At 36.1% G+C, this 24,517-nt stretch overlaps 1 protein-coding gene across 2 annotated transcripts; it reads right to left on the reverse strand.

Moving 5' to 3' along the window:
- Nucleotides 1–7,905: 7,905 nt before the first annotated feature.
- On the reverse strand, nt 7,906–24,197 carry LOC148855401 (putative potassium transporter 17). Of its 2 annotated transcripts, none has more exons than XM_088984133.1 (8): nt 23,953–24,197; nt 23,146–23,368; nt 19,274–19,516; nt 19,121–19,171; nt 14,255–14,515; nt 11,606–11,658; nt 11,106–11,475; nt 7,906–8,980 (listed from the first exon to the last, which is right to left on the reverse strand). In XM_088984133.1, the coding sequence occupies exons 1-8, from the start codon at nt 24,079–24,081 to the stop codon at nt 8,127–8,129; spliced, it is 2,184 nt and encodes a 727-aa protein (XP_088840259.1). In that variant the 5' UTR covers nt 24,082–24,197; the 3' UTR covers nt 7,906–8,126. The 2 variants fall into 2 exon arrangements, with proteins under 2 accessions (XP_088840259.1, XP_088840260.1); XM_088984134.1 differs by lacking the exon at nt 23,953–24,197 and adding an exon at nt 23,459–23,733.
- Nucleotides 24,198–24,517: the final 320 nt, after the last annotated feature.

Consider the following 24,517-nt stretch of genomic DNA (forward strand, 5'->3'; position numbering starts at 1 on the left):
ATAAAAGATAAGAAAAAAATTAGACACTTAACTTTTTTAATTAACTAATAAATTTCACTAAAAGCAACATAAATTTTTTAATATATTAAATGTGATATTTATTGAAAAATATTAAAAATTAGAAGGTAATAGAAAAATATAAGTAAGGGAAATTTGAAATCAGCAAGTTACTTTACATGATTAACTTATTAATTAAAATAAATTAAATAGCTTAGTTTTATTAACATACTCTAAAATTAACTTTATAAACTTAGTAAAATATTAAAATTTAAATAATTAATAAAAATTAACATAATTAAAAACAATAAAAAATTGTTAACAAACTTAGCAAAAATTATTAGTTAAAATTGATACAAATTAATAGAAACGTAATTTAATTAAAATCAATATAAATAATTTCTTTCATTTTACCTTAATAAAAAAAGTAATCTCCTTTTCCCTAATCCCTTCTACACTGTTTGTTTTCTTTTAAATTTATTAAACAATGCGTAACCCAAGAATGATGCTAAAATGGATAGGGTTCGTCTTGGCTCAATTAGAAATGTCCTAAGACTCATATCCAAGGATCCGTTTGGTTCGTAGTCGGAATTGGTCAGAATGGACCATTCCCATAGTCTGTTTGGTTCAGACAAGAATGAGAATGGGAATTAAAACCGGCAGGAATGGGATTTCATTTCCAAGGGAGAGGCAAGGAATGGCCACTCCCTCAAATGGGGGAATGCCATTCCAGCAGGAATGGGAATGGGATTCCGATTCTGCCCAACCAAACAGTTGGAATTACAATAGCCCATTCCGATTCCAATTCCAGACCCCTATTCCTACAAACCAAATGAACCCTAAGTGTCACTTAACAAAGCCTATCCATCACATTTAAAAGTAATAAAATTAATAAAATGTAATGAAAATAATAAAAGTTAAGATAAATAATAAAAATTAATACAAATTTATCTAACAACAGCTAACCCAAAAATAGTTTGAATTGGACTTGGTACCACTTGTCCCAATTGTGAATTATCAATTTATCATAAAGTTCCTGCCACAATTTTAACAACACAGGGGCCCGACTAGTATATATAGCAAGGTAGGTCCTTTTTTTTTTCTTTTTCACTCTCTCCAGAGAATTTGTTAATTGGCAATATTTCAGTGACTTTTCCATTTTCATGGTCCCCATTTAATTCACTGGAGCTTTCAAATTCAAAGAACTATTGTTCACTCATAGAAATTAGTACTGCTTTCTTGCTACAGCAAGTTTCATGGTTTTAACCACCATTCAAGGAGCTCACAATACATTTGACCCACTCACTTGTACTATATGGTGCAATAATAATATTGGTACAACATAACTTTGAAACCTAGTCTTTTTGGTTCCATGACAAACATGCATGTAGGTAAAACAAAGGATAGCACACTGTTTAACTCTGTTGCATGTGCATTGTCAATCCTATTGCATTAAATGAATAAGATCAATGTCACCAATTCCATCTTCTCCAATAGTCTTATCTTCATACAACCCATCTTTATGAGTTATGACATTATTATAGCATCTTCACCTTGTACTTTCCTTATGTGCACAGGGATGATTTCTTACATCAATCCAAATTAAGAGTCCGTTTGGTTTGTAGATGGAATCAAAATCGTAACTGGAATCGGTTGGAATGAATTTTTATTCCAAGGGGAGGGGGAGGGACTGGAATGGCCATTCCCTCAAATGGGGGAATGCCATTCCAACAAGAATGGGAATTATATTTTGATTCTCCTAACCAAATAGTTAGAATCAGAATGAACCATTCTAATTCTGATTCCAGACCTCTCTTTTTGCAAACCAAACGGCCCCTAAATAGAATTTGAGCTTCATTAACAAGAGATTAAAAAATAAAAATATAGAGAAATAAAGGCCATTATTTCTGGATCTTAAAATAGGATATTTTAATGCAGATTTCACTTCTATTACGAAAGCTTTATTTTGCTCCGTCCTAAAAGTACACATTTATGCTTTTTCACTATGGATGTTAAAGCCGCCTCATTAAACATTCAAAATTTTTCCACCGTGAAAAAGTGGAAGTAACTTGTAGGGAAGGAACAATTTTTTTTTTTTTTTTACAATTTCGAAAGATAGAATTTCAAATTTTGTATAATGAGCTAGGTTGAATTCATGTTATAGATTATAGGCATAAAAATTCACCTATCTAACTCAACACATGGAGCTCTCTCATGGAACCTTCCCATATGATGAACTTACGTGGCTATCTTATGCTTTCTTATATTGCATAAAAAGACTAAGGCCCTATTTGATTCGTGGGAATTGGGGTCTAGAATTGGAATCGGAATGGGCTATTCCGATTTCAACTGTTTGGTTGGGTGGAATTAGAATCTCATTTTCATTTTTTTTTCTGGAATGGCATTCTCTCATTTGAGGGAATGGCCATTCCCTGCCCCTCTGTTGGGAATGAAATCTCATTCCTGCTGATTCCAATTCTTATTCTTATTTCTGTCCGAATAAAACAGACTATAAAAATAGGCCATTCTAATTGGGATTCCAAAGAATTTCAATTCTAATTTCAATTACTAATCAAATGGACCCTAAGTGTTCAAATGATATAGAGAGAAATGTAATTTAAAATCCAAAAAATTCGGGAAGTTATAATGACATTATGCAGCCGTGAGGGTGGCTGATTAGATAGATTACCAAATCATTTGAACTATTTTATCCTGATTTTCTTCATTCCAATAACCCACTAAATCACTGACTGAAAAGCAACTCTTTTGGAAAAGGCATAGGAGCTAAATCGAATAGGAGATGATGAGAATGAATTATTCAAGCAAATAGGAGGAGGATGGGAACTCGTCGAAAGACATGGGCAAGGAAACACGGTAGAAAGAAAAAAGTGAAAGAAAGAAAAGGACAGGCCCCATTGGATGTTGTGCAAATTAGTCTTAGGAAAGATGGTCGTACTGAATAGATTGAAGTGCTTTTTAGATATTACACTTAGCACAAGATGACAAAAATGAGTAAAAGGATGCCCCTCTGGCCTCTCTAGCAACCATACTCAATTATCTCATATCTTTTGTTGAAAGAGGACTGATCAAGAGATTTAATTTGAAGTGAGAAGGGAAGTGGTGATGGTATCACACTTTCGAATTGTAGATCTCATCACACATCATTTTGTTTAGAACCCCAAGATTATAATACTACTAATTTGAAGTGTCCTTGCTGAAATGGTTTGAAGTTAATTATCTCCAAGTTTAGAGTAAATCTTGTCAAAAAATAAATAGAATGGTACGTACGAACATGAAAGCATCAAATATGGTAATTGGGGTTTAGAGGATAAACAGACAATAAAGTAGTTGTGGGGATCTAAAATTAATTTCATATTTAGACTCTGTCTATAAAGAGATGCAAAGAAAACTAGCAAATTAATGATTGAAGAATTACATATTAAAAGGAGTAGTTTTTTTTTACACTAATTAAAACCACATTAACAAATTAAATATAGTGTCTTGTATGTAACTATTCAAGATTTCAACAAAGGCATTAGACCATTTCAAGAGGTTAGCGTATTGTAAATAAGACTACTTATGCTAATTAAAGGAGAAAGATGGATTAAAGATTGGGAAACTTTCACAAAAGTAAAATGCATCACTGATCACTTCTAAAGAATGTCTATGGAGATTCCCTCTTATTTAGAAAGGTTTATGTATGAGAAAACATAATCAGAAAGTATGACATGAATGTAGATGTAAAGGACAACAGCCTGCAACTCCACCACCTTGGCCAACCCATGGAAAGGTATGTTAGTGTACCTTCATCTTTCTTTCTTTCTTTACAATAAATTAAATGAGGGTAATGGAATAGGAGCAAAATTTTGGCCATGTGCACTTAATTTCTCACCCTAATTACCATAAGACAAGACAGAAACAACCCTGTTGACTTAGCAGGGTCAAGGCTGAGATGTTTAAAATAGGACTTACATATCATATCATATATATATCCAATGCTTCATAGATGTTTATGTATCACTGGGACCAATTAAATTGCAATCAGGTGGGACCAATTAAAGTGGAAAAGTAAATATTCAGGGTTTAGAACCAAATTCAAATCTTTTTTATCAAACACCACCACGTATTTTCCCTTTTTCCCAACGTAACTGAAAAAAAGACACCACGGTCGGTTCAGTCAATAAAAGTTCTTTCTATTCTGCTTTTTTTCCTAGATGCCATTGAGTTGAGCTGAGTGACAGCCACTCAAATTTTTGGCAGCGTGATGGACTTTTGTGAGCCTAGGGCTGTGAAAATAACTGAAAGGCTAAATGAATGACATATTGTTGTCTTTTTGTGGATAAAATATATTTGAGGACCTCACAACCTCCTTGATAATATATTCAATGAAAAACAGCAATGAAGTCCTTCAGATCAGCTACTTCAGCTGATATCAAAAAGCCATACTCCTGTTTAAGGTTATGAAACTGATATAACCATATAAGAGAAAAAATTCAGTTTCTTCTATTTCACTCTATAGGTTGCATTTGTTCCCTTCTAGTAGGGGAGGAAACCACAGCCTTTTGGTAAAACAGAAAGGTCAAAAAGAATAACTAGAACATTTTAGATTTAGAAAAACAAAATCATTGCTTGGTACAATGGTAAAATCTGGAAGTGGCAAGTGTGAGAGTGTGGATTTGAGTCTGAGAGCAATTAGTTCATGGCTCATACAAACGAAAAATGTCAAAAATTAGGTAGCCTGAATACATTTCAACAAACAGAGAAGAATCCTAGCAGGGAATTCAAGTGTCATATTCTTCAGTTGTGGATATAGGTGAGAAGCTTGTGAACACTCTTTATCCTGCCTTCATCTAGAAGCATGAGTTGGTTGGAACTTCGGGGTCTGAAGTAAAAATTTTTAAAGATGAATTAGAACCCATTCTAGATGATGGACATCTATTGTAGTCCGAGAATACCATAAAAGTTCTAAACTTCTGCATTCACTTTGGGCCTAGTCATGACTTACATTATATCATGCAAGCTTAACAGCCTACACAGAGATGGTAAAAAGAGAACCAACTCTCTGAGTAGATTGTATAGGCCTCAGTGTGTGATCAACCCTGTTTAGGCCTCTTGCAGAATATTGTTTTAACATTTTCCAACAACTTTTAAGCAAGCACAGTATCCTACTTTAAAAATAAAAGTACCATCTCAATTTTGGTATTTTTACTTTTAAAATATATACGTGTTCAACTCCACCATCTTAGTCCTAAGATGGGGTGTGTGTGTATGCACATGCGACTTTAGCCCTAATAAGGGCAGAGTACAGATAGTGGGGTTACTGAGAGCAAGGATGCACATAGGGCCCATTGGCAATCTCAATTCTGAAAGCCTACACATTTTAGCAGGTTTATCCATATGGAAAAACTTTGGCTGTATAGAAAACACCCTAGGCTGTTTTGGGAGACTGCTGCAAATGACATCTCATAATGAGTGGGCAAAAAGGTATTTACACTCAAGATTTTTTTAGTTGAAAAACAAATGAGTACCTGAATTAGCTAAGGTGTCAGGTGCAGAGGCTCCCAAAACAGCCAAAGTGAACTCATATGGCTCTAGTCAATGCATAATGTTTCTAATTGATGATGAAAATAGTGAAAGTACATGTACACATCATACAAATGTTCACGTATCATAGTTCAAAAAATGAATCCTGAGTAGAACATCTTTTACGTAATGTGATTCCAAAAAATTGTTATTTTCATAAAATAAATATTGATATGGTTTCGGAATCATACCACCCTTTCTTAAGAACCATATAACCATGAACCCAACACCATGGAAGCAAGACAACTATTTAGCTATTTCAATGCAGAGTTTCTATTATATTAGTAGAATGGATTATAATCGTGTAAAATACTGCAACTTCTCATTCTTCAACAAAATCAACAGACAATAAAACGGCGCTGTTTTTTGTATGTTGTGGGTGAAAGAATTTATAAATAGAATCCAAGTGTGCTTTTTATACTTGGAAGGTGATGAGATTTCCTTCAAGGATGTTGGACTCCCTTGAGCTAGAACTGGGGAACATGATAAGGAGAAGGATCATTTATGCTTCAAGTGTCTCATTTATTGATGCAGAGTGAGAGAGATTGCTTTAAGAAAAGAAGGATCTTTTGCTCACTCCAAGAATATGTTTGGTAAAACGAAGTCAAAAGAGAATGCTTGGTACTAACACTCTTTAGAAACAGCAATAGAAAGTGAAGTTAGTGGACAATAAATATGAAATGTTAGATAAATTCAAAGAAACTCTTACGTGTTATGTTTTGCTTTGATAGAAAATAAGAACTTTCCCTCAACTTTCTGTTTCTGTCATATTTTCTTTCAAACCAAACATAACCTTAGCTTAGGGTGTTTTCTACATATTATGCACTTTTTGTCATCCCACTGCTGTCTTGTGAATTGATGGCACTACAGAAGTGAAAACAAATGGTGAACCGCAAGCAGTAAGGAAAACCGCATTGAGCTTCTCCTCAACATCACTCTTTAGTCTGTCCTAAGAAGCGGCACCCCAACAAGCAAAAAATCAAAATGCTAATTTTCAATGGGCTAAATACCCTCTAGAATCAGAGTAACAATAACAAACTCCAGAGATTTTAGGCTGTGTTTGGTTGGAAGAAAGGTAGGGAATACTTTTCCCTTCCTTTCCCTACCTTTTCTTTCAAACCTAGATCAAGATTATAACTAAAACTCTAGGAATATAGGCATAACTCAACTTGGCCATGATCCCAATTCCCTACTATTTAGGATTCGCTACAGAAATCCTGTCCCGCCATTGTGCTCTATCAAGACGACAAGAGTCATGCTTTTAAAAGAATAGAAAACACTGAATAATCTGATAGAAAAGGGAACAGCAAAGAAGTTAAGGTAAATGAGAAATGATGTGGTAAGAATTACCCAAGACAAAAAAGACTTGGCATATTTATACTAAATAAGACAGCTTGAATGATTTTTATTATACACTCATCAATAAACATCCAAACAGCTTGACAACTTCTAGTAGGAAAAGGACTAGAGAATATTTCATTCTTATTGCAAAGATAGAAATCAAATGCCAATTAATTCAAAAAATCAGGTGAAATCAAATGCCAGTTACTCCAAAAAATAAAGAACAAAACAAATTTATCAAATGAGTACAGAAAAGAAGGATAAAATGAACAAGAATACAGCTCTACAACCATACAAATCAAGTAATTTAAGGGTATCCTCACTCAGGATATATAATAGAAAGCTAATGATAAAAGACCTTAATCTCTTGGTTAGTAACTTAATATTGCTCGTTTTGCACTACAACATATGGGGCCGTTTGATAATAGCTGAAGTGACTGAACTGAATCACTTATTTTTTGCCTTTTAGTGATTATACGTTAATAAGGAGGTTGTGTGAGCTCCTTAATATCTAAAGCTGAAAGAACTGGATTGATTATCATAGTTTTGGGCCTTTTATTATTTAATTATAACTATTTTACACTAAAAGACAAAGCAGTAAGTCATTCAATTCAGCCACTTCAGTTGTTAGTACCAAAGGGCCCTTAAGGTTTACAGCATGAGAATCAAACAGGATCTGGGTTGGTTATCTCCCCCAAAATTAGCTGATATAGCTTTTGCCAATAGAGACCAAACCTAGGAAGAATATGTACATCTTCTATTTGGTAGCTTACTATATTCCTTATGTTTACCAAAACAAATAACATATGAGAATTCATATATCAACACTTTCAACTGTTGAATAAGTGTAATCTAAGATCAGATTCTCTATAGCAGACAAATTCACTATTGTAACGAGGAAAAAGAAAGATTGGCCCTAGAATTATTTGTATTTCCCCCGTTTCCTCTTTCTATTCAACCACACAGTCAATCCAAACAACCATCTAAGGCACCAAAAAGGTAAACTATAATTATTTGCATCTTCAAAATCCCATTCCAGTGGTTCGTTTACAAAATAATCATCCCGCATATTGAGTAAGAGCAAATATTTCTCGTTGATTCTATTCTTGATCTCAGACACCACCTATATTCAGCTCTCCAAGTTTTCTGTATGTTATTTTTTGATACAACTATAATGTAAATACTCAATGGAGATACAATATCCTTCAAGCCTCGTAAAGCATGCCAACTTCAATTCGCTGTGGGAGTGGTATCCCCAAAGCTGGAAGTGCAGACCTGCAATTGTTGTGTAGAACTTCATAAAATGCAAGCATTGCCTTATCAAACAAGGTGGAGTTCTTGCCTATGTAAAACCTCGCCTTCCCTCGAATATGAACAATGCCTGTCAATTTGGCTGTTTCCAACTCCAGTAATTCTTCTTCAATTGACAAAGGAACTGATGGTAAAAGGCCAGAATGGTTCTCTATAAGAGCCTGCAAGCTATCAGTAACTTGACTAACTAAATCATCTCCTTCAAGATTGAGAGAGTCGGCATAGCCATACTGAACCAGACAACCATACACCCCCTTGAGGCCCAATTTCTTGATGACAATCCTTTCATTTGGAGCCACTTTAGGAACCAATAGGTACCTGAGTGTTGTGAAAACAGTGATTTTGTGCATGGATCTCATGTTCTTGATATAATGCCCAAGGATCGGAGTCAATCCATCCTGGATGTTGCTGTAAAAGAAGCACATGCCTGGAACCCTTTGGATTCCACGGTCTGACAATAGCATACTTAGAGTTTCCAAGTCTATCTTATGGGTCATCTCATACTCTATCTTTCTCTGCCTCCCATAGAACCAGCCGAACATGATTAATGCAAGGATGAAGGAAATTGCAAAAGGTATCCATCCACCCTCTGGGATCTTAGTGAATACAGCACTTACATAAGCACCTTCCATGGTAAAAAACACAACAAAATAAAGTCCAACCAGCAATAATGGTTTTCTCCATATCATGACCATGACTAATGTCAGTAAAATGGTAGTGATGAGCATAACCAGACTAACCACAACACCTGCATATGAAGTCAGTTATTCAGTTCTTACCAATTAGCAGGTGACAGGAAAGCCAAAACTTTTCCAGAAATTTAAAGATAATTGTTAAAACAAAAGTTTAACCATTTGGCAAAATGATACAATCCTAATGTTGAATATTCTCTGAGCCAAGTTTTCAAGTTTTGATATGATTTTGTAAAAACTTTGATTTCATTGTGGGAGAACACTGACATAGGTATTTCATTCTCAATATTTTAGGCCTAATTTTTAGTTTATCTCTGAAACTTAGGTTGATTCTGGAGTTAATTTCCACCAAATTATTGCTTGCAGAAAGAAAAATAAAGATACATATACATTTATTTGATAGAAATATCATATAATGAAAAGATGAGATATTGTGTACAAATTAATGCACTTAATGGAAAAATAATATTGGATATTTATTAAAAAATAATATTAGATATTTTGTTTCATCGATGTCAAAAGAAAAGGTTGATCATGCAATTGCAAGGCATGCCTAGAATACAAGAACCATGAACCCCACCCACTTAGAAGATCTGACAAGTGAAAACTAGGAAGTGTGGGAAATCAACAAAATCCATGATATTAAACTTCTTCAAGATCTTCTCATCATGAACTTTCTGATTCTCACCATCGAGAAAAAAGCTGCCAGTGTCATAGGAGAGCAAAGAGGTAATCACCACGATCCATGGTGATCACCAATTCTGACCATCCAGAAGAAAATACAATCTCTTAGTAGGAGATAGGCATGATACAGAGATTGTCTTTATGATCTTTTGTTGGACCATTGGAGACCATTGAATTGTCTCCTCTCTTCCACTCTCACCTCCAAATCATGTAGAAAAGGAGCAACTACATGGGGATGGCTAGGACTGCAACTTGGGTGGGCCCAACCCAAATCTTAGCACGGGTTGGACCTGAGTATTTGGCTGTGTGCTGGGCCTGGGCCTGGGCCAGAAAACTTCAGTTGGACTTGGGTTGAGGCTTTGGGTAGCCTAAGCCCAGCCTGACCAACTCGAGCCACCCAAACAAATGCATACATAAATGCATTTTATTTATAAAAAAAAATCCTTTTTTCTAATTATTATATGCATGTATATACGTACAAAATATGCATATGTGCATTTATAAATGCAGTAAATTACAAAGACCCCTTGTACTATGGGATCAGTGACAAATACCCCCCTGAACTTTCATTTGCGACAGAGACCCCCTGAACTTTCACTTTCGGACAAATCCCCCCGTTAGAGTTCCATCAGTTAACTTCGAAAAAGAATCTCATTCAGCTGTTTAAAATTTTTTAAATCCTTGCATATTTCTAGCTGGACTCGTATTCAAATGAAATGGTAGAGGTTTCTTTTTGATACATATAAATTTATGGTTCTGTTTGGTTTTTCTTGATTTATTGGAGAAGGAATGGATAATTTTTATATTTTAAGATGAAGAGAGACATTCATGTTAGTGAAATGAATCAAGAATACAAATAAAAATTCTTTTCTATGCCAATGAAATAATTCTTGTTATTTCATCTGATTTCATTTGAAGAAAATGGAGGTATTTTTGGTCAAATAGGGTTTAAGAGAAAAGGGCAAGGAAAAGAAAATAAGGAAAGTTCAGGTAGGCATTTTGGTAATTTAACACATTTCATCATCTGACTTTAACAGCGAGGGGGGTATTCGTCGCAAAGTGAAAGTTCAGGAGGTCTTTAGCAAAAATGAAATTTCAAGGTGGTATTTCTCACTAACCCCACAGTACAAGGAGGGTCTTTGTAATTTACCCTAACTTGTACATATTCTTAATCAATTCTACTCCAAAATTGGGCCATAAAGCCCAATAAAAGATGACTGTACAAAAACATATTAATAAATTCTTTCAAACCCGACCAACCTGCCCAAGCCCAACTAAGAATGGCCTGACCCAACCCAAGCCTGATTCCAGCCCAAATGTTGTTGGGTTAAGCTCAGGTTGGGCCCAAGTTGATAATGTCAGGCTTAACCTCAGATTGGGCTGGGTCCGGTCCTGAGGTTTGCACCTTTAGTATTAAGCATGAGTTGACCCCAACACAACCCAACCTTATCGAGTTGAATCCATAGGGATGGAAGAATACTAGGGGTTTTGGCATACCAAAAGCATTTCCTATGTCTTTTCCATCTCCAAAAATAAGTATGACAGCAACACAGAGAACCATGAGGATGTAGTTGACTTCTGGTGAGTAAACCTCCCCTTCTTTGTTGGGAGAAGTGTGCACTACCTTGACCCGAGGGAAATAATCCAATACCACAGATTGCTTGATAACAGAAAATGTAGCAGATATTAGTGATTGACTTGCGACAATTGCTGCAAGTGTGGCTATAATGAACATGGGCCAGTAGACTATGGTAGGTACAAACTTGTAAAACCCATCATCATGATCATTAGGGTGCTTAATCAGATATGCTGTCTGTCCTGCATATGTCAAGACCAGCGATGGATATATGGTGAACAAAAAGGCTATCTGTAAAACAATTGCAGTGTAAGAGAACAATAGTAACATAATTACCAGTAAGGACTCAGTGATGAGCAAAACTGATGACAAATCCAATAATTAAAAAAAAATTACCAATAGAGAAATCTAATAATGTTACCTGAATTGACCTCTGATTGAAATGACCAAGATCTGCAAACATTGCTTCAGAACCTGAATTTGACAGATTACATCAGTGGTCATGGTGCTGTGCATTGTTTATGCAGAACTTTATATGGTTAAACTATGGAATATTTTATGTTTTTTATTGTTCCAACTTTAATAAAGTAAGAAAATGTGAAGAAAAGAATAGAAGAAAGAAAGAGAAGAAGATAGGAAGAGAAAGAGAAGAAAAAGGAAAAGAAAAGAGGGAATACTAGAAAGGAGAAATCTGTTCTTTTCTCCTTATTGCCAACCCAGGTTGTACTAACATTCTACTAAGGCTGAAATGACTACAATACCCTTAGGAAAAATACAGCAGATATAAGAGAGAAAGAATAACATGAAAAAAGTCAATACTGCCCTTGTTAACTACTTCTAACAATTCTGACACTCCCCCTCAAGCCGGAGCATATATATCATAAAGTTCCAGCTTGTTACAAATATAGTCCATCCTTAAGCGACCCACGCTTTTAGTAAAAATATCAGTTACTTGGTCTTCAGATTTAACATAGGGAGTAACAACCTCTCCACTTGTCACTTTCTATCTCATGAAATGGCAATCAACTTCAATGTGCTTAGTCCTTTCATGGAACACTAGATTAGAGGCAATATGTGTTGCAGCTTGGTTGTCACAAAACAATAGCATGGGCCATTTCCCTGTATTCAGCTTCAGCGCTACTCCTAGCAACTACGTTCTGCTTCTTGCTCTTCCAAGTAATGAGATTTCCACACAAGAAAGTACAACAACCTATAGTAGACTTCCTGTCCATCGGAGACCCTGCCCAATCTGCATCTGAGACCCTGCCCTTGACCAGGAGCACCCTCATAACACCATCCCAATGAGCATTTGTTGGATTCTGCATGAATTGATTGAGGACTCCAACACTAAAAGATATGTCAAGCCTAGTGAAGGTAAGATAGATCAACTTGCCTACTAGTCTCCGATACCTTGTAGGGTCTTCTAATGGCTCCCCCTGACTATTAGTCATCTTCACATTGGGATCCATGGGAGTTTCAACTGGCTTGGATCCTAACAACCCAGTTTCATCCAACATATCTAAAACATACTTCCTTTGGGACAGATAGATTCCCCACTTCGATCGAGCTACCTCAATTCCTAGATCTTTAGTTTGAAAGCATTGTTGTAGGAATTGTTCCAACTCATCTATTCCATATGTATCATTGCCAGTGAGAACAATATCATCAACATACACTGCTAGAATGATCTTCCCAGTTGACGAGTCTCTACTAAACATAGAGTGATCAACACTGCATTATTTCAAGCCAAAATCTTGCACCGCACTACTAAAACGATTGAACCACACCCACGGTGATTGCTTTAGCCCATAGATAGCCTTCTTCAATTGACACACTTTTCCTGACTCCCCCCTGAGCAACATACTCAGGAGATTACTCCATATATACCTCCTCTTGAAGATCACCATGGAGAAACACATTTTTGACATCAAGCTGAAATAGGGGCCAACCAAAGTGGGCAGCTAAAGAAATGAGCACTCGTACAAAACCCATTTTAGCCACAGGAGAGAACGTTTTTGAATAGTCCACACCATAGGTCTGAGTATACAGTAGATATAAGAGAAATCTGTTCTTTTCTCCTTATTGTCAACCCAGGTTGTATTAACATTCTACTAAGGCTGAAAATGACTACAATACCCTTAGGAAAAATACAGCAGATGTAAGAGAGAAACAATAACATGAAAAAAGTCAATACTGCCCCTGTTAACTACTAACAATTCTGACATTTATAATTAACACTGAATTTTATTAATTATAAACAGAAAAAGATGCATACAATTTTGCCCCTTATATGTTTATTACAATTGGGCCCAAGACAATTGGTTCCTTTCTACCCCTTGTTTGGCTAAAGCATCAGCCTCAGCCATACTGTTGGCCATCCATTTTATTCATTGGATTTTAATTTGAATTGCCTTGATGGAAAGCTTTATGTTTCCTCTAAGGTTTTTGTTGGTCCACATGCTGAGGATGCCTATACGTCTAGACAATGCAAACAACCCCCATACCCCCTCCCTCCAAAAAAAAAGCAAATGATCATTGAATATGACTAATGGATGTTTACCCCCAGTTGGACAGTCCCTAAAAGGCCAGTTCATAGGATTATCTAACTGGAATGCTTTTGGAATTCTGACCTATCCAAGAGTTGCCCAGCCTTGCAGATTGTCTGATGGCTTCTCTGCATACTCATCATGTGATAAGCATAACTCTTAAGGACAAATAAGAAGCTTACTATTATACAACTACAGGAATATGCAACAAATAACATTCTAGACAAAAACTCTGGAACAGTAATCAAGTAATTTTATTTGTAATAGGTAAATGCAGTAAGATCTTTTCTGTTTATGTAGGAACTCTTCCCCAATCCTGGGAACAGGAAGTATCCATGGAAAAATGCCCCTTTGTATCATTACCAAGAGATTGCTTTTCCATTTAAAGAGGCAGAATTTAAAGTTATTTTGAGTTATAGTAAGTTTTGGGTACTTGATATGAATATTCAAAGTTAAATAATGAGAGACCATAAAATTTTGTGCAAGTTCTCTATTCTCTCTTTAAACTTTCACATGAAACTTACCAGTAATACAAAGAACAGTGCCACCAAGCAGCAGCCAGCCTTCCTTTCCATTTCTCAGGAAGAAATGGATGATGTAGTGAGGTGATAAAGCCTTGAATATAGATGGGTAGTGTTGTATGATGCCATATATGCCCACCATTGGTGTGGTTAAAGTCCATGTACCCATGATAGGAGAGAAGAGGAAACTCACTCGTGAAGTGCCATACTTTTGCAGCAGGAACAGAACAATCAAAACTATTGCAGAGAGACCTTCAACAAGAGCTGCATTAATAGAAATACAAGAATTTCAAAATATAGGCATTTGCTTTGTCAGAAGAATGACTTTCCTCATCCACACAACACTATTTCTGAAATAAGGGCCTGTATGCAAGCCTACTTGTTAGACTAACTAGGTCAAAATAAGTGTTTTAAAAACCAACCTGGAGGCTGAACCCCGTTTGTCTCCAGGTCACAGGTCACTGGTTCAACCATCTGAGTTGAACAGGTCAGACCATGACACATCAGCATATATGTATATAATATATACATGCATATGTATATATATAAAGAAGTATTTTATCAATAAATAATTTACAATTATATATAATATAAGTATTATTTTCTATCTAATTTATATTTTTATTTCAGTTTTTATTTTTTATTTATAAAAAATGCTAAAAATTGGGATTTGAGGCCAAAAAAGGAGGTTCTGGCACAATTAACGGGGTTTAGAGCATTGCAACACATAGATCTCGAAAAGTTACCCCAAATCAAATATAAATATCACCCCAATCGGACAACTGAGCACAAGCACAAACTGGGTTGAACAGATTAACAATTCAACCACCCAGGTCAGATGGTTTTTGACCATGCCAACAGTTTGTCCAAAAGCCAAGCTTTGGGATGCATAGTTCTTGAAAAGCCCCAAATCGATATAAAGATCTTGTGGTCAGAAGATCTGGATTCCAAAGTTATGGCCTCCAGAAGTTTTAGTGTGTAACCCATGACCCAGTGATTGGGTCGAATGGGTCAACAGTTCAATTGCCCATGTTGAATGGTTTTTGGTCACAAGCTGGGTTTTACTAAAACCAGACCCAAAAACATGGTCCAGGGACAGTTGAACGGTTCAATCATCGGAGTCAACAACAAATTGGAAACATTGGTCAAAGTAACTATTGTGTCAGTACCTTGAGTTTCAATTACAAATCTGCTTCATGACCCAACCCAACAAAGTTGAGAACAACTCAAATATAAAATTTCAGTGGTTTGTGGTAAAAGCAAAGGGTTGGGTTGTGGGGGCAAAGTCCCACGGTATGGACTCGTAGGGAATCGCAAGCATCCGATCTCGAAGACATCCAATCTCACAAGTATTTGGTCTTGTAGGTTGTCCGAACTCAGTAGCAGCATCTCACAGGATGGACTCACAAGTCCTAGTCTCACAGAACTCTAGATTCGTAGCAAGATCTTCTTGGACTTGCAAATTCATTCTTTACTAATATTGTAGGCCCGATCCGGTTTAGGGGTTTCTTATATAAATAGCCTTGTACCTTGCATAAAAAGTTATCTTGTATCTTTGGTGCCAAGAAAAGAGAATAGGAGTGTGGGTGATGGGGATCAGTCCATGCATTATAAGACCTATTCTCATAAGAAGAAGGCCAACAAACATGTTCTGATTTGGCATGGAGAAGACTCTTGGGACTTGCACTGATCTGGGCAGGGGTATTTTCGTCATTTTGACCAGCCCAGTGTGGGCTTGGGCTATAGCATCTTGTTCTTCTAGCTTAGTAGTGCTTTCTTTCAATTTTCAGTTTATTTGCATTAGTAGATAGAAAGTTATTGTGTTTCTTGATGCACAAGAGAAAGAGTGGCCCTTTTTGTAATTATGGTGAACTGTGTTCCGGGCCACACAAGTCACTCTATAAATAGATGCATTCTCTTCCTTTTGAAGCTAATGAATGAATGAAGATTTCTTAAGAGCTCTCTTGCTGTAAGCTACCCTTGGTTCCACCTACTAATGTGCCTGAAGACATCCTTGATGAGAAGTTGATTTTTATAGCAAGTGGGGGTTATCAAATGTTTCTTGTAAAGTGGAAGAACCTACCTCTTTCAGAATGTTCACGGATTACAGCTGAAGATTTGTATCATCTTAATCCAGAACTTTATGAGCAATATCATGCCTTTAACTCGCCAAGGTCGAGTTCTTTCAAGCCAGAGAGAGATGGGGATCGGTCTATGCATTATAAGACCTATTCTCATAAGAAGAAGGTCAACAAACAGGTTCTGATTTGGCATGGAGAAGACTCTTGGGACTTGGACTGATCTGGTCAGGGGTATTTTCGTCATTTTAACCAGCCCAATGTGGCCTTGGGCTATAGCATCTTGTTCCTCTAGCTTAGTAGTGTTTGTCTTTCAATTTTCAGTTTATTTGCATTAGTAGATAGAAAGTTATTATGTTTCTTGATGAACAAGACAATGAATGGCACTTTTTGTAATTATGGTGAACAGTGTTCCGGGCCACACAAGTCACTCTATAAATATGATTCCTACAAACCCTAGAGTGATTTTAGGACCGCTTGGAGTGATTCCTTGGGATTTCTTTCTCTTTTCTCTTTACCCTTTCTACTCTCTCTTCCTCTCTCATTTCGGTTTTCTGATAGTTTGTTCTAGCCCCACTGCATCAGTGTGTTAAGGGAACTTCGAGTGTATCAAGAGCTAGGGTTTTGATGAAAAGATGTGAACAGTGTAACTGTAATCTCCATTGTTTGATAGTGGATTTCTACTCTTTCGATGCCCACAAACATAGCTATAAGCCGAACCACATAAATCTCTGTGCCTACTATTGTGCTGCTCTTTTTTTTTGTATTTTTTTTTTTCTTCCTGTTTCTTAACTTGCCAATCATTCATCTTGTGCCTAGGTTTGTTAACATAACAACAGTAAAATTTTTGTTATCTAAAATTGCATTCTTTCTCACTTCTTTTCTCTCTTTAAATTAGGTTTATGTGATCCTATCCTTTTAATGCACCTAAATTTGTTAATTCTTTCACAATTATGTTAAATCATGTTGCATCTAGTTCTGTTTCTTGAATGATATACATAGCTAATAGTCGTCTTTGCATATATTGTTGATGACAAACATAAATCTGATTGTCCTAATTGAAAGGAAACAAAAACAAAACCATGAGATAACTAATGAACTGATTAGTTTTTTGGCAGTGGATGGATATTAGAGCTGTTAGGCATGGTCCCAAAAATGGTTTAATTCCAGATTATTAGACCCAATTAAAAGGAAACTAGCAAAAGTAAAACCATGAGATAACTAAAAAAAATCGATTGCCTGCCTGATAGAAAATGGTCATTAAAGCTGTCAGCCTTGGTACCAAAAGATGGTTTAAGTTCAGATGCCAGAATCAACCCAACCAATCGACCACGAGAACTTTCTTTCTATTTTTTTAGGTAACCAACCATGAAAACTTTGATGTCATGAACCATTGAAAAGGTGTCAATTAACATTGCTCTTGCCCATCAAATAGATATTGCTTTTAATGTTTTAATGCAACTTCAGCAAGACTCAAGCAGTCAAGGTAAACTTGATTATTTATGCTGGACTAGCTTCCCTAGACATTGGTTGAGTTTATATTTAAGAACTACCAGCAGAAGTATACTGAGTTGTCCCTAGGTTAAAACTTCAGACAATGCAACCCAACTGGAAGGTGAATACATATTATATTTTGCACGTGTCTTTGTGTATCAAAGTAACTTTGTTGATAACCTGATATTTAAGCATCAAAGTAACTTTCTGAGTAACAGGATCTAGATCAGGTCTGTACCATCAAAGTTAGCTTTTTTTGTTTGGTCTGCAGTGCTGGATAAGATTCCAACCAAGGAGAACTTAACTAGAAGAGGCTTAGAGATGGTGGATCTGGACTGCACATTATGTAATGGAAGTGTGGAGAATACCAGCCATCTGTTACTGCACTGTGACTTCACTTACTGGGTTTGGGTAAGACTGGTGGAGCTTTTTGGAGTTAAATTGTGTTTCCCAGCTGATGTCAAGGGTTTCTTAGAGGCTTGGTTCTTAGGAGGCTTCAACAAGGCTGGAAAAGTAGCTTGGAGAATCCTCCCCTCCACTGTCTTCTGGGTAGTGTGGAGCAAAAGAAATAATAGAATTTTTGAAGGGAGGCAAAAATCATAAGCAGAGGTGCTCAACAGGATTATGGGGATGGTGTTTTCATGGCTGACAAACCACCCACTTTTTAAAAACAGACACACTTGTTCTTTTTTTTGAGTCTGATTTCCTTTTTGTAAGAAGTTATAGTGTTTTTTTTGGTTGTTTGGAGGCTGGCATTACTGAGTTTTACTGTCTATTCCACTGTACAGTTTCTCATTGTACAGGGGCCCTATTGTATTTTGGCCTTTTGAATTTTGATATTAATGAAATACTTTACCTTGCAGATTTAGAAAAGAAAAAAAGAGCACCTATTATCTAAGTACATTTTTTAGTTCTTATTTTAGAATATTAACAAGTAAAACATCTCTCTTAGTAGTCTAGATATTCCTCAAGTGTGAGAAATCTTGAGTCTGAAATTTTTCTATTTTTAATGAAATCATCTGTATTGCTGATCAAAAAAAAAAAATCATGAGTCTGCCTCATGAAACCCTTGTACAACTTTAGCACAAGAGAAAAAGTAGCCAATAACACAATTCAAGCATCAAGGTTTAACCTCATTTAACTCAACCAGACTTGGGTTCATTCAGGCTGTTATTCACTCAGTCCCAGGGTTGCCCTATTAACAGAGATCCTCACCTGATAAACTTTACCTGTTCTTTTTCCATTGAAATGGCTTTGACATGTGAGAGTTAAGTATGAGATCTACTTCGGTACTTACATTTACTGACAGAAGGAAAAGGTGCTCTTAGTCCATCCATTGCTGATAACACTGAAATAAATTCAAGCATTTGAAAGAATAGAAATTAGAAATGCACTTATGGCAGCACAGACTTGATTTTATGAAAAGGTAATATCTAGCTTATTAACATACCTGAAATTGCAGGAGTAAGGATACCATCACCAATTAGCATACACATTCCCAGCATTGCAATGAAAAGCAATACCCTTCTTGCAACCACACTCCCTTCAAAAAATCTTGCCAACCTGCTTGGCTTTTGAGGACCTTCATACTGGAAGGAATGTGAAATGCCCGGGTTCGAATCATTGCGTTTGGAAGAAAGAATCCCAATGTTTACATGCCTACAAAGTAATGAATATAAGGCAAAAGTACCACCTGCAATTTATTATTTTGCCTCTAGTTAATAGTCCAGCACAGAAAAACACTTCATGTAAAAATGCAAAATGGAGTTGATTATAAAATATACACTTTAACTTTCATCTAACTATGGCATATGCTATTAATACAGATATTTCTGGGTAGTTAGTTTTGCAATTTGTCAATAACTTAGGGTCTCATGGCAATCACATGAAGCCCACTTCTTGCTTCCACCAGAACTTACACAAGGAAATTTCCTGGGAAATGTAGACAACTTTGCATATTGTAATCCCCTGGACCATTGGCAAGAATAACTACTACAATCCTACCATAAGAGAAGGTGTCTAAGTAGTGATCGAGCAGGTTAGTCAAGGGATAACAATTTCCCATTGTCTGAAAGCCTTTACAAGGAAGTCACTTTTACATCTAGCCTTTAATAGTTCCATGTTTATATTAGCTATTGGGAATCCACATTAGGACACAGTTTATTCAACAGCATGTCATCAGGAATGATTACAGTATGCCTGGTGCAGTAATGTTGAAAATATTGTTTTTACCAGTCTATTCAGATTTGAGTATCCAAAATAAGAATACATGGGTTAACAGCATTAAAGAGTCAGATAACAAATACAATAGAGATTTTCACATCTCCTTTTCTGCAAGAAAGTAATGGAGATTTTGTATTATAATTATCTCAGTCAATATCTCATCTGTTCTTAAAATTGGGATTTACTCTAGATAAACAAGTTGAACTGTAACCAGTTCACAGCTAGCCCCTTTTAGGTCTGTTTTGGGTGTTAAAATGAGCTACTGGATTCTGCTTTAAGCTATGATGTCTAGATACTGACATGGATATGGGTACAGGTATCCCATTTAGTACGTTTATATCATGTGTATATACCTAGTTTTTGAAAATTGATATTAAATGTCATTTCTCAGGGCTTATGTCTTGCCAAACATAATTAAATTCTAACATGTGCAGTTTTTTTATAGTATAATTTGTTAAAAGATACCATGTTACATATTCTAAAATAGAGTACACCTAGAAGTATCCATGCAGTATCTAGTATCACATCCGACACTAGTATCCTAGGCATGCATAAAGGTATCTTGGTATCACAGGTTTTAGGACAACAAATTTGTTTTTGTACACTCACCTTCAATATCTTTTCTTTCTTGTTTTTTCTTTTTTGTTCTTTGCGAAAGGAGATAGATATGCCTATTGCCACGGCATCGCATAAAAGCATTGTCTTCCTGAGAATTTGGCTTCTTAGATTCACAGCATCTGTCGAGTACATGAAATAGCAAATCTAACAGGAAGATTCGCTAAAACCCTGATTCACAACCCTCATGTCTGGACAAAATAGCATTTTACACATGGTAAGATCGTGAAGGAGACAGGGAAAACCACGCAGGTTAGTACCTGGCCCCCTCCTGACATATGTCTTCATCCTAAGGCGACCTAGGAGCTGCAACCATAACTAACTTCAGAATGTTCTAGAATATCGAGAGACCATGCATGTTTGCATGGCTAGATTTCCCTATAAATAGGGGATTTGGTCCCCTTGAGAAGGACTTTTCAAAACCATTCTCACCCCCTGCCCAATTCTCTACTACACTTCCACTGACATATCTTCTTCGACATCTGCATTCAACTTTCAGAATCTATAGACCAACGTTACCTGATTGGCTTACACTTCGTTTAAAAAGGTCAATTTTCAAAGCTTGATAGAAAGGACTGATGAAGGTGAGTAGGGCTACAACATGGGTGGGCTCAAGTTGAGCATTTGTTAAAATTTGAATGCACCTTGCGTAAGGGCCTGAGCCCAATGCTGTGTAAATTCTTCCAAGTTGGGCACCTGACTTGCACTCTTAACAGTAGGATTCAGTGTCTGGTCCAAGGTTTACTAACCTAGATTTTATCAATTTTTCCAATTGGACTTATATCCTCCTTACCATAAAAAGTAGAATGCCAAAGCCTCAATCAAAACTTCAACCAGTTCATATTGATTAACCTCATATCATAGTTGTCAAGGCCGCCTTGGCGGGCACCTAGGCGACAAGACGCCCTTGGAGGCTCACCTCGCCTAATCGCCAAGCAGTTTTCTATAGTGTGTTATAAAAAACTTTTATATTCTTAATTTTTTGAGGTTTTAATTACAAAACATACATTTTAAACTAAAATATTCATTTTGTGTGTTTATATACTAATTTCTTTTTATTATTTCTTATTTGTTAGGGTTTAATCAACACAAGCATTGCTAAATGCCGTATTGAACCCTCAAAGATTTCAAAACCTAACCAATAAGGAAGAACTTAAAATGTTGTCCAATCAACACATTTTCTTCTTTTTCTTTACTAATTTTGTGTGTTTATATACTAATTTCTTCTTCTTCTTCTTCCACCTTTTCTTTTCTTCCTTTCCTGTAATAGAAATTTCTTTTCTCTGTTCTTTTCTTCTCATGAATATGTTGGAATATGTTGATTTTCTATACTTTAACATGAAGTTTTATAGTTTTCTTATGAAAATTATGGATATTTGTTAAGGAAATATGATTATGGAACCTAGGGAACTACCCCAGGATACATGTTTTTACTTAAAAAAATACATTGCCTAGGTGCCCACCTAGGCGATAGGCGACAAGGTGCCCCCCTGTCGCCTAGCCTCACCTTGGCGCCTTGAAAACTATGCCTCATATTATAGAACCCAAGAGAATTCAATAACTTCATTCTTTTTCAGCTCATGGACTTGATAACAAATTTGTGGCGTTCAGCATTCTCCAATAATATAAAGGAACATAAGTTCAAATTCTTCCAAGGCCACCCAAACTCTTCTATACCCCTCTCCTATTCAAAATTCAGAATTTAGTTTTCTTTCTCTAAAGTCATTCTACCAGTTTCTTTTCTCCTTTTATTCCCTTCAAGAAAATGAAATTACTAGGGATTGGAAATCTCAAGAAGATATGTCACCTGTGGAAGGCCAAGATCAGTAGAGTATGGAATTGAATGAAAGGAAAATAAAAAAAAAATAAAAAAAAGCAACGGAAATTGCAACTTCTTTTTGAAAGTTCAAAAAAAGAAAGAAAAGGGAGAATTGGATTATATCATAAGGACAATAAGTCAAGCAATAGTCCATTCAACTCATGTTAAATGGATGGTAATAGGCATGAAGTTTTAGGAGGGCTTTTATTCTTCAGTGTGTAATGAAAACAAAAACTATTTTAATGGTTTAACCAGTTTTCAAGGGCATAATGGATAATTGAATACATCTGAAGTTTTTCCTAATGAAAACCCAACCATACATTGATGAATTTTCCTAATGTTCTACTACCAACTGCACAAGGTTTCATGATATGACAATGGAATCCAACTTTCAACAGCTTCATCAAGTATATACCCACTTTGCAAATACAATATTTACTTCATATGGCACATTTTTCCAGTCTCTCACTACCAATTTGCTTCAACAGAGAGGTTTTAGAAGATATAGCACTCTAAAGATAATAGTTCATCCAGCCTCAGTCCCAAACATTAGCTGGATTCAATGACGGACAGAACCAATCAAAGCCTAGATAAGTCATATCATACAGTCCTCACTCAAAATCTCAATTTGAGCATAAACAATGGAACCAAACTAATAGCCATACCTTCACCATGATCATCAGCTTTAAGAGCTATATAAGCATACTTGACCACGCCAATGAGAGTGAGAGTCCAAAACATGATGCTGTAAATTCCCAAGTAGTCATTTTCAGTAGGAGATTTCAAATTCATTGAAGGGTACACATAAAGAGGAGAAGTAACAAGTCCCCCAAAAACGACTCCAAGCGTCTTGTAAGCAAGGTACAGATTGCTCCACCTACTGCTCCCCTGATCCAAATACAAATAGAGAATTCAAAATTGAGCTTTTTAAAAATTGGAAACTCCATAACAAACATCTAAAAAGAGGAAAACCCGAACCTCCACAGACAAGAAACACATTGATGAATAGGATAATCAAGAGATTAAAATGAAAAGACAAGTTTCAAAGAAAAAGGGTCCGATTCAATTTCATCACTGAAAATAATAAAAGAGAAGAGGTTATGTGCAGAAAGCAGGCACAATGGCATAGCAGGAACAAGAATCCATTGGACAAAATCACCGATCAGAGAAACGGAAAAACCAGACAAGGCAAAAAAAAATGTCAAAAAAAATCATAACTAGAGAAGAAACAAAAAAAAGAAACTCAACCCGACAAAGCCTTATCGCAACCAATTCCACTTTATCAAGGGCCAATAAACTCAAAATGAAACATAATAATAATAATAATAATAATAATAATAATAATAATAATGATAATAATAAAGGAACCCAATTAGAACCCATTAAACAGAATTCCACACGAACAAATAAAACAGAGACAAATAGACAGAGTATGAGAAATCAGTTTTCCATTTTCGTCTCTGTATGTTTACCCTCTCAGTGGGAGGACGTGAACCGACAAGTCTTTGAAGATTATGAGGATGGCTATTGGAGGTAGCTCCAGCAACAATTTCTGATAGATGAACTGCTGAATGCTCCGGCATAGCCAGTTCACCTTCCATAGATTCAGCTGTTCTTTTTCTGTGTTCTCCACTCCCTCAAGGGCCTCAACCAACGCCGTATGGAGAGACTAGGGAGCGGGACGTCTTCCGTCTACATAGCTGAGTCAATGGGTGGTTTTAATGCAGGCGAATGGGGACCGGAGAGGATCAAGAACGTGGGGCCGAATCCTATTAGGACGTCTGGATCGGGTCGGTGTAGAACCGGATCAAATTACGTTATCATAAACTTGGGTGGTTTTTGACATTTTTGCTTTGGTAACTGATAAGAGTGAAAATATAAAATATATTCGCTGCAAATGCAAATATGTATGATTTATGAAAATAAAAACTCGGGGTTGGTTTTGCATGGATGAATTTTGTATTCTTATCAAATATACACACTCATTTTTAACAACATTGACCAACATTTAAGTGTCGATTATATTATTTTGTTACA

Source organism: Nelumbo lutea, chromosome 4, assembly GCF_056320005.1.
Source record: "Nelumbo lutea isolate HS-2025 chromosome 4, American lotus-T2T, whole genome shotgun sequence".
NCBI lineage: Eukaryota > Viridiplantae > Streptophyta > Magnoliopsida > Proteales > Nelumbonaceae > Nelumbo > Nelumbo lutea.

What these genes read in the sequence shown, in the direction of transcription:
- LOC148855401 (XM_088984133.1), bottom strand. Translation starts at nt 24,081, where the DNA reads ATGGAAGGTGAACTGGCTATGCCGGAGCATTCAGCAGTTCATCTATCA. An exon ending in AGCTGATGATCATGGTGAAG is followed by an intron (nt 19,517 to 23,145) that starts GTATGGCTATTA and finishes AATAAATTGCAG; the next exon opens with GTGGTACTTTTGCCTTATAT. An exon ending in AGACATAGGAAATGCTTTTG is followed by an intron (nt 8,981 to 11,105) that starts GTATGCCAAAAC and finishes CTTCATATGCAG; the next exon opens with GTGTTGTGGTTAGTCTGGTT.